The 16,724-nt window shown below is 49.5% G+C and overlaps 1 protein-coding gene across 4 annotated transcripts in view; it reads left to right on the top strand.

Annotated features, from left to right (window-relative positions):
• The window catches only part of ANTXR1 (ANTXR cell adhesion molecule 1), a 77,997-nt gene that overhangs the window by 43,067 nt on the left and 18,206 nt on the right, over positions 1-16,724 (top strand). For 3 of the 4 annotated variants that reach the window (XM_069035590.1, XM_069035588.1, XM_069035589.1), the window contains exons 15-17: positions 5,677-5,718; positions 12,965-13,060; positions 13,551-13,718. In XM_069035590.1, the coding sequence (XP_068891691.1) occupies positions 5,677-5,718; positions 12,965-13,060; positions 13,551-13,718 (306 nt within the window). Of the gene's footprint in view, positions 1-847; positions 2,361-5,676; positions 5,719-12,964; positions 13,061-13,550; positions 13,719-16,724 lie in introns of those variants that run through there. The other variant, XM_069035592.1, reaches the window with a different exon arrangement.

Raw genomic sequence — 16,724 nt, 5'->3', positions numbered from 1 at the left:
CTTCCCCTGCTTGTCTTCCCATTCATCCTCTTTCCTGAGCACAGTGCAACCTGGAGCAGGGCAGACATCCATAGCAGGAACTGTGCGGGCAAGAGGCTGTTCAAGTGTCCAAGGGTGAAATTGTTCTGGCTAGGAGGCCAACATGAGCCTCAGGTTTAATGTTGATATAAATCAAATAGGTTTTAATGCAGATGTAGGCCAAAGAGATAATAAACCTCCAGAACTGTCTTGAGGAGGACTTTGCAGGCACCGTGTTAGATTGGCTTGGAAATGGAGCTGCTTAAAGTGTTTGGATGCACAGTGAAGGCATAATTAATGTAATAGCTGGAAGGCTTGGCTGTGCTGGGATGGTCTCCCTCGCTGGGACGGTTTCCCTGTGCCCATGTGCTGCACAGACACTGACCCTGGCAGGATGAGGGAGCTGTGCTTGGGCCACGCTTTGCCCCAGAGCGGGACCTGCGCGGAAGGTTTGCCCTGGAATATCTGAGGGGATGGCCCCACCCAGCCTGCCCAAGCCTTGGGCTGGAGCTCAGCGAGGGCACTCCAGGGCTGGGAGTGGAATTCTGTCCCTGGGGCAGCTGAGCCTGAGCCTTTTCCCCACGTGCATTTCCCCAGGTGCTCGTACATCACAGCTCCTCCCAGGTTTGTGAAGTAAACACGAGCCTCTGCCTCCCTTCTGCAGCCATCCAGGGTGGCCTGAGAGGCTGGGCTGGGTTATTTGCCCACGTAGAAAATCTGCCCCAGCTCACTCATTTTCATACTACAATGATTTCAAATACAGGGGTGTGGCTGGCATATAAATGAGGTGTTGGTATTTAAGCATCTAACACCAGTTTTAACTTTAAAGCTGTTTTCTGGAAGTAAGCATGGAAGAACCCAGCAATCTGTTTGGCTCTCAGTCTGTACTGCAGATGACCAGAAGTTTTGGAAACAAAAAGCTGGATGGAGAAAATACAGAAAATATAGATTAAAACCACATGGCTAAACTGGTGGAAGAGAAGGGGAGGAAATGCATCGGCTCTGCAGCACGCCTGAAGAGGCTAAAACTAATGGCATCATAAAATGGCAGGGTCCCTGTTGGCTGGATGGAGATTCCTTACAAAGGTCCATGGATTCCGATTCCCACTCGCTCACACGGGGCACAGCTCTTCTGCAGTTGTGCTGATCTGGGGAGAAGGGAGCACAGGATCATGAATCATCTGCAACATTGTGGAGACAACCCAGGAAAGAGAGAGAAAGCAGGAAGAAGATTGTATTATACTGCAGGTGAAGAAATTGGGACAGGCCTCTGCTTGTGTTAGCTTTAAAGTGTAGACCAGATCTCCAAGGATTTTATGGGTACTGAGAAGACACAGGAGATGTGACAGAAATAAAAAGGAAATGTTCCTTTACCCAACTCATACCTCAACTATGAAACTGTCACAGGACTGAGAGGTCAAAACTATAAATATGTAAGGAAAAAAAAATAGGAAATTAGTCAGACGGATCACAGTTAATGCTATTTAAAACCCTTGTTTGGTAAGATAGCAAGAATATATATTCTGTGTTTTCCAGAAGAGTGAAGGTAATTAAGGACAAAAATAATCTGCTCAGTTAACTGCATGCTTCCAAACTGTAGTCCTAATTAGAGGCAAAGTCCTTTACTTCTTATTTTGTACTGTTTGCTTCATTTTAAATGATGATCTGTCCCATCCTAAAGTAGATAGGCTCCTCTGACAAGAAACATATTGCCCCTATTTATCATCTAAAACTCCAGGGATACTTACTGTGTGATTGCTGGACACTGAGAGCTGGTGGAGATTTCTGGGCTCCTAAGATAGAAAACATCCTAGACACATTCCTGGAATATGCAAAATTTGGATTCAACATGTGCTTTCTTATGCCTGAGTGGCTATAGAAATTTCAGGGCAACAGAAAATTCATCCTTCCCAATGCTTTTAACCTTCCAGGAGGTGGCTAATAGCATTCCTCTGCTTTGCCACTGGGTTATCCATCAGAAACAGCTGCTGCTCCATGGATCTGCGACACAGAGTGGCTCAGCTAACAGAGACCTGCCCTTCACATGCATGTTGGGATCTGTGGTGAAAGGCAAAAAATTACTTCACTGTCCTGAATTTTCACAGCTGAGTGTGTGGAAGTGCTGACAACTGCTCTCAAAGTTCCTTCCTGTGCCAAGGAAGGCCAGTGGCCACCTCTCCATCCCAGGGGCCTTTACCCTTGGAAAAAAGCCCTGCCAGGTTTTTGTAGCACGTTGGTGGTGTGGAACCCCTCAGGTATTCCTCACCTGGAGAGCAAACCTGGGGCCGAACCATCGTGTTCTTCTCCCAAACACAGGGACAGGAGACCCAGCTACACAGCAATCCCAGGGATGGCTTGGGGTTATCCAAACATTGCAGCACACATGGACAAACACGGCGGCCTTGCCAAGCCAAACTCGCCGGAGCGCTGTGCTGGGCCTGGCCTGCTCCCAGCTGATCCCTTCAGCAGGTCCTGGGTGTCATCTGGCCAGGCCAGAGGTGCAGCTAGGGCAAAAACGAGGTGGCCACGTGGGCTGTGTCCTCACAGGGTCCCTGTGATGGCAGTTTCACTCTTGTCCTTGAGTTGTTTCTGCCTGTGCCAGGCGAGCGGCTGTGGGGCCTTTGGGCCCTTGGCCTTGCCCCCGGCTCTTGCTGTGCCCACTGCTCCGGGATGGCACCAAGGCCCCGTCGGCTTCAGTGCCCAGAGAAAGGGTCTCAAATGCCCCAAAACAAGGGTCTCAGTGCCCCAGAATAAGGATTTCATGCGCACAGAGCTGTAAGTGTAAGAATCCAAAAGGGAGAAGGAAAAGATTTGTGCTGTTTGAAGACCTGGGCAGAGAGTCAGAAATTAGATTTTTTTGTAAGACTTGAACTTTGAAAGGTCGTAGAGGCTGAAAGGCACAGGAGACTGAACTCCCCCATCTCTAGACTTGTCCAAATTAACCAGTCCATGCTGCCAGTTTATGGGGAGTTCAGTTGCTCTTAGAAGTGCAAAGCACTCAAAAATGGAAGGAATGTCTTTTTTTTCCCCCTCTCGGACTGTGATAGAAAACACTTGATCTGTTTACAGAAGTCAGTCAGTTTGTGTGTATGTGTGCATATGTTATGGGGAGGAATGCAAATATGTGGAAAACAGCCATCTCCTCACTGCCAAGTGTGCAATCTGCAGAGCTGCCAGTGATACTGGCTGAGAAGTTGTGTTTGGATACTTTGCTGGACCAAATTTGGATGGCTTATCCTGATGTTTTTGTGCCAATGCAAATGAGAGAAACTCCACTGGAACCCATGATGTTCCACCAGAACAGGGGATGCTCCAGGAGGGAACCAGGCCTCTTCCAGCAAGTACATTTTGGATCAGATATCTGAAATTTCTCAGTGTCTGATGGGTTTGTGTTCAGGCATTTGGTTCTAAAGGAGGTCTGTTGACAAATGCCACCCCCTCACACTGACCAAAATTAATCTGAAAAAGTCTTCTGTGTTTTTTGGTGCGTTGCACACTCTGTCAGTATTTAGTGTGTCAGGAGACACAGAAGAGATGGTGCTGTCTCCATCTTACACCTCCGAGTAAACCATGCTGATAGCCAGAATTTCCTTTCCACAGAGTAGTACTGGGATGCAGACAACTTTTCATCCACTTTTCACAGAATTCCAGAATTATTCAGGTTGTAAAAGATCTCTGAGATCACCAAGTCCGGCCTGTGCCCAATCCCCACCTTGTCACCAGCCCAGAGCACTGAGTGCCACATCCAGGCCTTCCTTGGACACCTCCAGGGATAGGGACTCCAAGCCTCCCTGGGCATCCCCTGGGACGTATCACCCACTTCTCATCTACTTTTCATTATTTTTTGTCATTTTCAAAGTTTTCATCATTTCTATCCGGCCCAAGCTGGGAATCCCAGGATGGGCAGGGAGATGGGTGCTGTTTCATTCACTACCCAGCTCTGCTGGTCAGCTCAAGCTCCTCAGGGCCATCCCCCCTCCTTCCTCCCTAACGGGGACCATCAGCCACACCTGACCCACACTCCTGCTGTGCCAGAACAGGGGATGAGCAAGGCTCCACCACACTCCTCCTCATGAGTGATTTTGTGTTTCCACAAGAGCTCTGGGCTCCTGTGCATGCCCACATTCAGTGCTGATTGAATGCACAGAGTCTCTTTAGCTGGGGTTCCCTGAAGTGCTGCAGGCCACCAAAACAGAAGCCCTGTGGCCCAGGAGCAGGTAATGGCAGAGCCCAGCACTCATCACTGCCCTGGGCTGGGACACAAACTGCTCCAGCCCTGTCTCCTCCCCAGCCAGAGGCACATGCTCCTCATTAATGGCCACATTGCATGACTCGGGCTTTGCAGAGGAAAATAAAAACAGTGAGCTCATCACAGGAGGAAAAACACGAGTGAGAGGAATTGCTGTAAATATTTATATCTTCAGGGCCTTTAATGTGATTGTCATTTTCCCTTTCTGCATTTAAACAGCCAAGCCATTGCTGTTTGGGACTGTATTTTTTGTTTTCAGGGTGATTTTGAAGCCCACGCATGTGTCCCCCGTGCCAGGGCAGCCTCTGCCCCCAACACCCAGCTCTGAGCAGAGCTCAGGACTCTCAGTGTCACCTCCGCTGGTGCTCAGACAGCCTCTGACTCGTGGCCTGGTGTGCACAGAAAGAGCTGCCTTGTCCAGATGCACTGGAAACTGCTGGAGCAAACCCATCCTGGGGCATGGCACTGCCGTGCCAGGGCTGGGGCTGTGCAGGGGCTCTGCTCCGGCTGTGAGGGACAGGGTCTGACGTGCCTGCTGTCGCTGCCCTCCCCCTGGAAACATCTCTGTTGCTCTTGGATGCAGGGCTCTGGTAGCAGCCAACTGCCTGCCGAGCCCTGGATGCAAACTTTCTGCATGAAATAATGGCCTCACACCCACATAAACTGAAATGGTTTCTATGGAGAATATCCTGGACCAGGCTGCAACCTCACCCTGCTTGCTTTATTACAAACCTCAGTGAGCCATATATCTATATGTATATATTTATTTTTTTTGAAGTTTATGACAGTGAACTATATTAACTTGCTAATATGAAAAGCATTAATGTGAAGAGCATGCGCTGGCACAGCCTTCTGGAATGAAAAAGGAAGAATGGTCTGGGAGACAGGCTGGGGGTTATCACTGCTTTGCAATGTCCCCAGGGCCTTTTGCTTCACACTGGTTTTGCTTTCCAGCCTTTGTTCAGACTGTGAATTATCTGAGGCAGGATTTGTACACATGTGCAGAGGGCAGGAGGAGGAGATGCTGATTTTAGTGTGGTTGTTCAGGTGAAGCCTCAATGCTCAGAGCCAGCACTGACTGTGGCAACTGCTGGGATTAGGAAAATCAGGGATATCAGACTTCGAATTTTCTGTTGCCTCACACAGGGCAGGGGTGACCTAATGAGCAATGTAAGTGTGGAGCTGTCATTAGGAGTGTCCCTGTGGCAGGGCTCTGGGACACCTTCTGCTGCCCCTCGGCGACAGTGGCACCCACAGGCACCCCGTGGTCACAGCCTGTGGTAACAGAGGTGTTCCAGCAGCACATCCTGTTGTTTTCTCCTTTGGATTTTTTTTTTTTTTGTGACATTTGAGTTGTGCTAAAGAACAAAGTGTGAATTTAAGATTCTCTTTCTCTTTAATCCTTCTAGATCATCAAAGAGCCTCCCCCACCTCCTGCAGAAGACAGCGAGGTGAGTGACACTGATCCCTGGTCTCTTCGGTGCTTAGGACAAGGTTTTGTTCAGTCTCCTCACAAAAGGTGATTAAATCTGTGAGTTCAGTGCCTCCACTGAGCAGGTGGGGAAGGAGGACAGCTCAGACAATGCCTCACTTGGTCAGAACAGCACTGCAGAGTTAGGCTGTGATTCACACAAGGGACAACCCTTAAGCCTGTGTTTAACTCTGAAGTTAGTGGAACCTAAACACGTGCTTAGCTGCCTTCCTGGAATGGCACGGTAATGATTTTGGTGGTTTGGGATATACAACTACCCCTGGCAGGAGCTCCCTGTGCTGAGCCCTCAGAGCACAGTTGCTGTGAGAAAAGGAAGCTCACGGTCTGAGGCACACTGAGAGCAGATGTAAAACCCCAGCAAAATCCTCTTGACATCAGCAGAGCTACACAAGCCAGGGAAGTTTTAGTGGAGAGTAATCAACAAATGGTAAATCAACATTAAAACTTCCATCTTAACTCTGCTTACAAGCTTTAGATGAATCTTGTCACAAATGGTTAAAGCTCTGCCACCATTATTTAACAGGCTCTGCCCAGAAACATGCCCAGTTTTCCATCTGCCTCCTTCTCTGTGCTCCTGCTTTCAGCACGCAATGAGTCTCTGCTTTGCTCCCAGTGTTTTCCACATGGGATTTCACTGCAGGCCCTGGGCTCTGTGCAGGGCACTCTGATGGCAATGGGAGTTTTTCCATTGACTTCACTGGGGTTTGGATCAGTTCCTCTTAAATATGCAAGTAAAATTAGATTTAGGTCTGTGCTCAGAGTGATTTGCTTGGGTAGTTTGCCTTGCTTTCTGCTTCTGGAGACAAATTCATTGCCTGCTTCAGCGTGCAAGTGGAAAAGCTTGTGAAATGGTGCTGTCTGCTCTCCATGAAGCCTGGCACAGGGAGTGTGGGCTGAGCCAAGGCTCAGGAAAGCTCAGGCCTCTGCAAGGAGCAGGGATCTGGCCTCGCTTCTCCCTGCACTGTGCAGAGCAGCCGGACCCAAGGCCAGCCTTGGAATCTCCACCTTGGGGCACTTGTCCCCTTCAAAACAGGCCTGAAGCAAAGTCCAAATGAGACCATTCCCAGACCCAAGGGGGGGTTTGCATTTGGATCCAGTGCTCCCTGTGCCTCCCTCTGCAGGTACCTGGCCCGTTTCCCTAAGCAGATATTTGTTTGGGCTGTGTGAAAATCCACCAGCTTTGTCAGCTTCTGTCCTCTGAATGAAAAGGAAAATACTGACCTCAAATTGCACGTGCTTTGTTCTGCATCACACATGCCTCCAAGCCAAGGGATTCAATTGCTGAAATTAATTAAAATACATCACTCTGGAATGCTGGCTCCCTGGCCAAGGGCTGCAGGGGGAAATTACATCCCCTAAGAGGGAAGACGTGCGTCACCTATAAGGAAGTCTTTTGTCAACCCAGTAAGTGCTGCAAAAGCAGAGCAGTTACTGCAAAACCACAGCTGCAGCTTGAAATTCAACTTGTCCAGGCTTTGGTTGTACCCTGAGAGGGCTCTGCACGGTGATTGAAAATTGTCATTCAGTAGGACCTGTGCTTTACCTGCTGCCTCGTCAGTCCAAGAGGGGATCTGAACATTCTTTTGGGTGTTATTCTCCTCTTTGGGGACCTTGGGATGGCAGGGTTTGGTTACAATAATCATGGATTGGTTTGGGTTGGAAGGGACCTTACACCCTCCTATTCCACCCCCTGCCATGGGCAGGGACACCTCCCACTATCCCAGGGTGCTCCAAGCCCCGTCCAGCCTGGCCTGGGACACTTCCAGGGATGGGGCATCCATCTCTACAGTGTGCCAGCTGCTCTAATGGTATCATTTCACCTGTGCTTCCCACCAGAGCACATCCCCTAAACTCAGTTATCCCAGAGCCAACATGCACATTTAGCAGCCAAAGGATTTTTAAAAAGGAAAATACAGTCTATACTATTTTAGTAGCTGTACAGCATCAGGGCAGTGCTCAGAAATCAGTAAGGCTTGAAGCTGTGACTTGCACTGGTTTTTCCCAGACAGAAGAGCTTCCCACTAGGGAAAAAAGAGCAGAAGCGCTGACAAGATGCATTTTGTTGGTGCATTTACTCCTAGAGAGGGCTGGTCTACAGAGTGGGGCTGGCAGTAGTGTGATATGTTCTCAGAAGGTTGAAGCCTCCAGATTTTCTCCTTTGCTCTAAACAAGTAGAAGATGGAGTTGATTTTCTACAATCCAGGTATTCGGGTGTTGCAGATATCCCCCTCCCCTGCAGGAAACCAGCAGCTGCTTCTCTCCAGCAGGAGGGATTGCTGGTCCCTTCAGCAGCAGGGTTACAGTTGGATTTTTTTCTTCTCACGAAAGTCTTGGCCAAAATAAAAAAAAAAACGTCAAGGAATTCTTGCATCAGCAGGTTTGGGAGCTGAGGCCCACAGGAGGAAGGAGAATGCATTACACTGGAACAACGAGGGGGAAGCAGCCTTTGCTGTCGGACCCGCCAAAGGTTTTATTGAACTCTGTTTCAGAGGCCCTTTGAGACATGTTGGAGACACTTCACTGTTGGTGAAGGAAATCATTACTGGCCAGAAACTCCCAATTAATTCATTCAGAAATTGCAAATGTTGTCAGCTCCTGCTGTGCTGCTTGGGGAGCTCGGGATGCTGAGGGTGAAGCCCAGGGAAGGACAGATGGTTTCACTTAGGAAGGATTGAGTCAATGCCAAACGGAAGAGGTGAGTGCCTGGAGGAGCCAGGAGCACCTTTCTGGCCTGTGATTAGTCACTGAAGGTGGATTGAAACCACATTCTTCTACCACCAGTCAACAAGAAGGCTTCTTCTAGTCCTGCTGGAGGAAGACACAGCTGCTTTTACTCCTGTGCCCCAGCACCTTTGGGCTGGGTTTATTGGAACAGCTCTGCCCAGCTCAGAGCAGAAACTCACCCAAGGCTGAAGCTGGTTCTACTATAGCAACCCATCCTCAAAATACACCAAAAAAACCCAACTGCAGGGCTCTGCAGCTTCCAACAATTTGCTATTCACTGCCTGGCCCAGGCCAGAATTCTGCTGCTGTCAGTCCTGGACAGACTGGCTGCAGTCAGAGGGTGCTAAACTGGAGCCCCTCCCAGCATCCCAAGAGACACACACTGCCCTCACTGGGTTTTAGGCCCTGCCCTGTAAGCAGAGCCTAAACCCCACAGCCGAATCTGTGCAGGCGCCACTTGTTCCCACAGCAGGGATCCAGGGACACAAAGCTCCCTGGAGTCTGGCAAAGCCAGGCAGGAGATCACCCAGATGCCCAGAGCTTGCCCTTTCCTCATCACTCAGTCCCTTTCTTTCCCTGCTGCTCTGTCACCCAACATCCACGGACATCCCTACTGTGGCACCGGAGCCAAGCCACCAACCAGCCTGTAATGGGATAATTCTTAGGTCTCTTGTCCTCTTACCCACACACAGCACAGCAAACACACACAGGGAGGTGCTGGACAGAAAGGGCCATTCAGCAGCACTGGCATCAGACCCTGAAGGTCGTTGTCACTGTCCTGGGAGGCAGCATGGACAGGAGGAACTTAACTCCCTGCCCGGCAGCTGCTGTTCAGCCAAGGGATGAAAGCCCTGCTCAGCTGGATCCACGCTGATTGTTGGGATCTGATCTCTCCCACAACATCCCTGAGGCCAGAGAATGACTAAAGGAGATTCAGCTGCTTGGAGAGCTGCTTGAACTCTCACTTATTATCATGGAATCACAGAATGGTTTGGGTTGGAAGGGTCCTTAGAGATCATTTTGTTCCGCTCCCCTGCCATGGGCAGGGGACACCTTCCACTGGACCAGGTTGTTCAATTATTGCTGATCATTATTCCTTTCCAAATTGTTTTCCTTGCTCCTTCTGGAAAGCCTTGCTGGGGAGACAGCAAAACAAGCTCCAGAGAAAGGATCTGATAGGAATTTTTTGTAGACACCAAGGCAGGAAATTTATTCTGCTATTCGTGAAATGAAGCCAGGTCCCAGTGGTGTTCCAGTGCTCCTCCTTCCCTTTTACAGTGAGTTGTGGAAATATGGGAGGAGGAGAAAAGAACCCTTCAAGAGAGAGCATCTGAAAGAAGAAAGATGGGGCCGATACTGGCAATAGATGAGGTGCAGGTATTACACCATGAGGGTGGGGAGTTTCATAGCCAATTTCATGTGGAATATCCAGGCAGGCCCAGTGCAGTGCAGAGGCTGTGGGAGTTGGGTTTAATCCCATCCTGGTGTGGATTCCCATGACCTTATAGGATCTCCACCTTCCTGCAGCTCGGTGTCTGAGCTCTGGAGTGGGAACAGCTCAGCATCCTTCTTTCACCAAACCCAGACCTCCCTCTCATCTGTGCACATGCAGTGCTTTGTTCTTGGAGGACTTCAGGCAGGATCTGGACCACAGACAAATGGGGAGTTTCTGTGATGATCAAGGCCACCAAAGGCTGGTTTGATAAACCTTTGTGCCTCAAGGATGAGCTTGTATGAAGCTGAAGTTGTTCAGGCTGGAGAAGAGAAGATTCTGGGGAGCCTTTAGAGGTACCAAGGTAGCAAGCAAAACCTTCCATAGTAGGAGGAAATGTTCCCTGAGAACAGAGCAAGGTGTCCTCAAAGTGTAACAAAGCAGTTGAGAGGTGGCCATGGGATTTGGGAATGACTCCAGTGTTGGGAGAAGGGGTAGAAAGGAGTCTTGAGGACAGCTGGATTTGCCTCTGTGTTCTCTCAACTGTAGAATTCGATGACAACATCTCTCACAGAGAAATGATTGTCATGTCGTGGCTCAGCCCTTGGTGCAGGCAGAGCTCTCTATAAATGCTGAATTCTGACAAAATTCAGGCATTGCAGAGACAACTGGGAAAATAATTATAAGGGTGGGGAGAGGGGTAAGTTGTCCAAACTTTTTTTTTTTAATATCTGGCCAAATTTAGTTTGAATTCTTACCCTGAGTGGTTCAGATGTCCCTTGTGGAGCCTGAATTATCCTTGTGTTACCCACAGATGAGGTTCTCTCAGGTCAGGGTCAAAGTATCCAGAGCCTGGCCTGGCCTCTGAGATAAACACAGATCTTTGTTTTCTGCAATCCAGCACTTATGAATCTGGATCCCTGACTGTGAAATGCAGTTCTGTCCTGCTTCTTCTTATTTGTTAAAAGAAACTCTAGCTCCATCTAAAGCAGATTTTGGGGGTGGAAAGTTGCCAAGTGCTGTACAGTCAGTTTCCAGCATCCTTAAATGCACTTGAATTTTCCGGGGCTGTTTTTGAGGCTGCAGCTGGGTCAGAGCTGGAGCTCGTCAGGTACAAACCCTGGTGCAGCCACGTGTAGAAAAATACAAGTGAAGTAGGCAGGATGTGAGAATTCAGCCCTGGCTCACGGGGCAGTGAGTTGGGGTGTGGGATGTGGGGATGGTGGGGACTGGGTGCCCCTTCCTTCCCATTTCCCTGCTGCCTCCCTGCCCTGACCCCCCCGTTTCCAGTTCCTCCAGTTCCTCACGTGTGTGGTGAGCACATTGGCCAGGAGTGTAGGACATCCCTGGTGGGGGCTTTCTGCTTGTATTGCAAAACCTCCCCTGCCCTTCCAAACATGTAAACAGACTCATTCTGCAAAAAACTTGTGACTCCTTTGTTTTTCAAGGTCCGTGTTGCCTTTCTGTGCGTGTGCTGTTGTCCTGGCTCCCAACTTGCAGTGAGGGGACTCGCAGGGCTTTTAAGGGCTTGTGGGGAAGATTTCCTAAACCTTGGTATTTCCTGTTGTGAGAAGTCCAGTCTGTGCTAAACTGAAGAGCGAGAAAGAGAATTGCTGAAGGAAAATATTTAGATGGCTTCGCTTCCAATTTGTTTTTTGGGGTTTTTTCTTTCTTTTTAACAAAAAAAAAAGTCCTCATGGAAAACTTCATGCAGAGATATTAAGTTCTTGGGTTGCAGCAAAGAGCCTCAGCAGCTCTGCCTGGGGCCAGAGAGAGAGGGCAGCTCTGAAGAGAAGAACCTGGTAGTTGTGACCAATTGTTACCCTTCCCTGAGATCAGGACACATTTTGCAGCCCAATTTCTGTGTGCTTTGATAAACTGAAATGCTTTTGGTTGCCATGAAAACCGTAGTTTTTCTTGGATTTTTTTTCCCCCCCACAGTTTTTCAGTTTTCCTGATGGGGAGTTTCAATTTCAAAGTATTTTTGGCTTTTCCAGTTTTGGAAAGCTCCTAAGTTTTGGAGTTTAGCCAAATCTCTGTGAAAAATTAAAGAAAGAAGAAGAAAAAAGAGAGAGGGACCACTTTTCTTTTCTCTCCACGTTTTTCACAGGAAATACTTCACGTTTTTGATGAACTCTGCTTTTCTGCTTTGCCAGTTCACAGCCTGAACTGTAGAAATTAAAGGGAAAAGCACTATAAGAGCTCCACATACACTCTGACCCTACAAAGTGCAACAGAGAATTTAAAATACCTTGACTCACACTAGAGCTTTAGCAGACTCATTTTAAATACACTTAAGGAAATGTTCTTGATCTGTTAATTTGCCCATATCTGAATGTCACCATGAGGTGCTGAGCACATTTGGCTCTGTGGCTGGGGATGTGCCTGCAACGAGCAAGGGCAGGACGCAGAATTGAAATCTCCTTTTTCACACAGGGCCTGACTTTCTCTGGCAGGAGAAAGGACTCCCTGAAGCCACATGGACTTCCATGGGCAGCTGCCCCAGCTGAGGCACAGGTTCATTACAGGAGCTAATTCCATTCTTGTGATTTTTCCATGAGACTTTTCCATCCTATTCCTCTTGGCCAGCTCCTGTCAATAAACCTGGGCATTCCCAGCGGGGTTGTTTCCGAAGGTACCCCGAGTTTGCCATCACTCAGGAGAAAATTTACTCATTATTTTACTCTTTCCCTCCATCCTGTGAGGCCTGAACTCCAATGTGGGGATTTACCTGGGCCCTGGAGGGTCCCTGCAGCACAGGGAGCCACGAGCAGCAGCTGCCTCTCCCAGTCCCAGGTGACGGGAAGGGGTGGCAGAGGTGAAAATTACCAAAGTCTCATTCTTGCTGGAGCTGGATGGTACCTTTCAAGTGGTTGTGTTTATATCATGAAACATTGTCCTTTCATGAGAGTACATCCTCTGGAAAGCAACAAGGGAGAGACCAGAACCTTGCCTGCCCTGCAGGCTCAGAGGACAATGCTGCCTGGGACTGTTAATTCTTCTCCAGCCCTGGTCATTTTCCCTGACAGTGCCACCCCTTGTTTTGCAGGAGGAAGATGATGATGGTCTGCCAAAGAAGAAGTGGCCAACAGTCGATGCCTCTTACTATGGTGGGCGAGGAGTGGGCGGCATCAAACGGATGGAGGTGAGGAGATCCCAGCTCAGGGGTCAGATCTGGGCTGGGGACTGGGCTGTGACGTCCCCCTGCAATCTACCCAGGAGGGAACTCAGGAGACAGGCACAAACTTCTTTAGGCTTTTTTGGTACATCTGAGTCCAGATCATTTTTGTATGGGAATATTTGAGAGCCAAACATAGATTTCTGAAGTTTGGGAGCATCTTTTTCCTCTAGTCCAGCAACGTCCTGGCCCACGCCTGGGATACAGGGGCAGCACTGCCACACAAATTACAATGACATGGGTTTCGTTTTTCTGAAAACCTTCCCCATTCTCACGTTTCTCATAAACCACCACAAAGGACAAGTTCAAAATTTGGGCTGCAGTCTAGAAACAAACCTCAGAGCCTGTGCATTGCTCTTCAGCTTGGATCTGGGCACTGGGAAAACACAGGCAGGGCTCTGTTCTTGCAGCAGGGGTGTGACTGCAGCAGGTGACAGGGCCTGATCCCTCCTTCCAGGTGCGCTGGGGAGAAAAGGGCTCCACGGAGGAAGGTGCTAAGTTAGAGAAGGCCAAGAACGCCAGGGTCAAGATGCCAGAGCAGGAATACGAGTTCCCTGAGCCCAGGAACCTTGGGAGCAACATGCGCCAGCCCTCGTCCCCTCGGAAGTGGTACTCCCCCATCAAGGTGAGTCCAGCCCTGCCTGCTGCTGCCTGGGATGTGTGCAGGAGATCTTTTTGTCATGATGTGTGTTCACATCCAAGGCTCAGATCTGCCCACAAACCCCTGATCCCAAGTGCTGCTGGAGTGGCTGTGCCTGAGGGAGCCCCCTGAACGTGTGCCTGGGGAGGTGCTGTGGGAAGGAGCCACGTGGGGCAATGGGAGTTTCCCACCTGGTTGGTCAGGTCTGGGAGTTGTGTTGCTTTCTTAGACCAGAACAGGATCCTGATCTCTTCCTGAAGGGCAGCTTCTGGGAAGTGCTCACAGGGTGCAAAGGTCTACACTGCACATTCCCTGAGATGTCGGGAATAAACAGGATCTTCTCCAAAAATGATTAAGGGATTGAAGCATCTCTTGTGTGAGGAAAGCCTGTGGGAGCTGGACCACAGGCTGGAGAAGACTGGAGGAGCTCTCATTAATGCATACAAATGTCTCAAAGGGGTGTCAGGATGGTGCCAGACTCTTTCCATTGGTGCCCAGTGATAGGACAAGGACATAACCTAAACCACAAGATTTTCAACTCAACAGGAGGAAGAGCTTCTTTCCATGGAGAGTGGCAGAGCCCTGGAACAGCTGCCCAGGGAGGAGTCTCCCTGTCTGGAGACATTCCAAACCCACCTGGATGTGTCCCTGTGTCACCTGCTCCAGGTGACCCTGCCTGGCAGGGGGTTAGACTGGATGCTCTCCAGAGGTCCCTTCCAACCCAACAATTCTATGAGTCTTTCCTTAAAAAGAGGGGAGAAAGTAGGAAGAAAATTCCTGCTGGATGTGTCCAGGACAGGTTGAATCTTGTGGATAAGAGGAGCAGAGCACACAGATCATGGACTGCATCACCCAGGCATGGTATGAGGGCACTCCAGTGTCAGAGAGCTGATCTCTTGCCTCCAGGACAAATTCAGCTGTTCTCAGGAAATGAGGGCAGTTTAATGACTGTGTGACTTCTCTAATGAACAGGAAAAAAATAATTCCACATTCCTGTTTCTCAGGTTTAACTCTTGGGAAATGCTGACCCTTCTCTTCAGTCCAGGGTATTTGTAGTTATCAGGCCCAGAAAAGACTGAAAACACCAAATTCATATCCAAGTACAAACCTTGCACCTCTGGAGCTTGGATCTGAAGAGCAGAAGTGCTGGTTTAGGGTCTTCAAATCCCTCCACAGGCAATTAATCTGCAACGAGGGTGTGTGTAGCACACGCAGTAAATAAACCTTTCAGTGTACAGAGCTTGCCTTAAACTTGATGCTGGGGAATGAGAAAGTGCCTCTCTGATGGAAAACAGAGGCTTCACTGTCCTGTTTCCTTCCTGCCGAGCAGCAGCCAGTGGGGTCAGACAAAAGCTGTGAGCCAGGCTGGAGATGTCCCACCCTGCAGAGCACCCGGGGCTCCCTGCACTGCCTCTGGTTACTGACCTGCTCCAGGTGGTGCCCACAGGAACCAGGGCAGTGCCTGGGCTCTCCTCAGTCCCTGATCTTGCAGCTGGTTCAAATCCAGGGGTGGGAATGGCAGGGATGCTCGGGGGAGCCAGGGTGGTTTCCAGAGGATGCAGAAACGTGAACTTCCTTGAAAACTCGGTCCAGCACCTTCTCTCTTTCCCCCGTGGAAGATTATCGTCTCATAAACAGAGCCTCCCAGCAAGTCATTTGCAGTTGTGTTGTAATGACTTCAGCATGTGTCGGGGAAGGCTGTTCCTTCCCACAGTGGGACAGGTTGGAGGCAGCAGTGCCAGCTCCGAGGGGGGAACGCAGCACACCCCAGCCCCCGGGGCTGCCCTGTGTTCCTGAACGAGCTGCGTTGTCCCTGTGCTGCAGCGCGCCTGGGAAACGCAGCAGGCCCACCTGGGAGGTTCTCCGTGCTCCTGGAAATGACCTCATCCAGCCAAGACACAGCGCCGTCGGATTTTGTAACTGAGCTGCCAGAAACACTGATTTTAGGACAAAGAGCCCCAAATACTTGCTCAGGCAGCTGGAACCATGTGGGTGCTCGTTCCTTGAGAGCTGGGTCCTTTCCCACAGAAGATTCTGCTGAGCTTCTCCCCTTGCCCAGTTGATGCTGTTGGATCACAGCCCCAAGAGACTTCCAGTAAATTTTCAGGTTTGTTGCAGGTCTGTGTCCAGGACGGAAATTCTCCAAAGTTCAAGAGAGGCTTGGAGAGAAGATTCAGTGTATGTAGGGCTGAGGTTCAGTGCTGACTCTGGAACAGCTTTTGCTTCATAACAACAAGAACTCAGTTCTAAGGGCGCCTACAAATGTTAAGAGCATCTCATGGGTGATATATATTCTTAATTCCTTTAGAAATAGCTCTCTTATCTACCATTCCAACTGTATACAGGATAGAGACAGTTCTGATCCAAACCTCTGTATTTAAATACTCCCAAAACTTTGGAGTGTTCCACATCTGGATAGTATTTAGCAGCCTGGACCAGAATTTACCTTATTATTAATTGCCACCACACCCCTCACTGAGCTGCACCCAAAAAATGTATGGAGACAGGATAGCTGTCTCTGACACTTTCCTCATGGACAATCATCAGCACTCACCAAACCCAGGAAGGATCATTCCTATGAAGCAGAGTCCTGCTGTTGCTCTCCCTGGGCAGTAAGGAATTAGCAAAATTGGCAAAATTCATCAGCAGTCTTGGCAGAAAGTCGTGTCCTGGAGGTGTGAGCACAGGAGATGGATTTGCAGGGAAGCTCTCCTGGAGCCGTGGCAGGCAGGGAAGGTGGGAACAGCCCATGAGCTGCCTGGGGCTGGACCCTCAGCCAGGGCAGCACTGGCTGGGATCCATCCTGCTTTGTCCAGTCTGGGTTTTAAAATAACAGAGAGGCTCCCACCACTTTTGGGGGGAACGTTTCACAGATGCCCAGACCTCACCCATAGGAAATGTCTCAGCTTGAATTTTCCCTCATCCCCACGCTCCAAGTGCACTGTGGTTAAAGAGGTGTTAAATTTCCACCCCCTCCACTGGGTTGTTGAA

The sequence above is a fragment of the Aphelocoma coerulescens genome, chromosome 22 (genome assembly GCF_041296385.1).
Source record: "Aphelocoma coerulescens isolate FSJ_1873_10779 chromosome 22, UR_Acoe_1.0, whole genome shotgun sequence".
NCBI classification, from domain to species: Eukaryota; Metazoa; Chordata; class Aves; order Passeriformes; family Corvidae; genus Aphelocoma; species Aphelocoma coerulescens.
The sequence above is the reverse complement of the archived record's forward strand: the minus strand, read 5'-3'. Positions and strand labels throughout refer to the sequence as shown.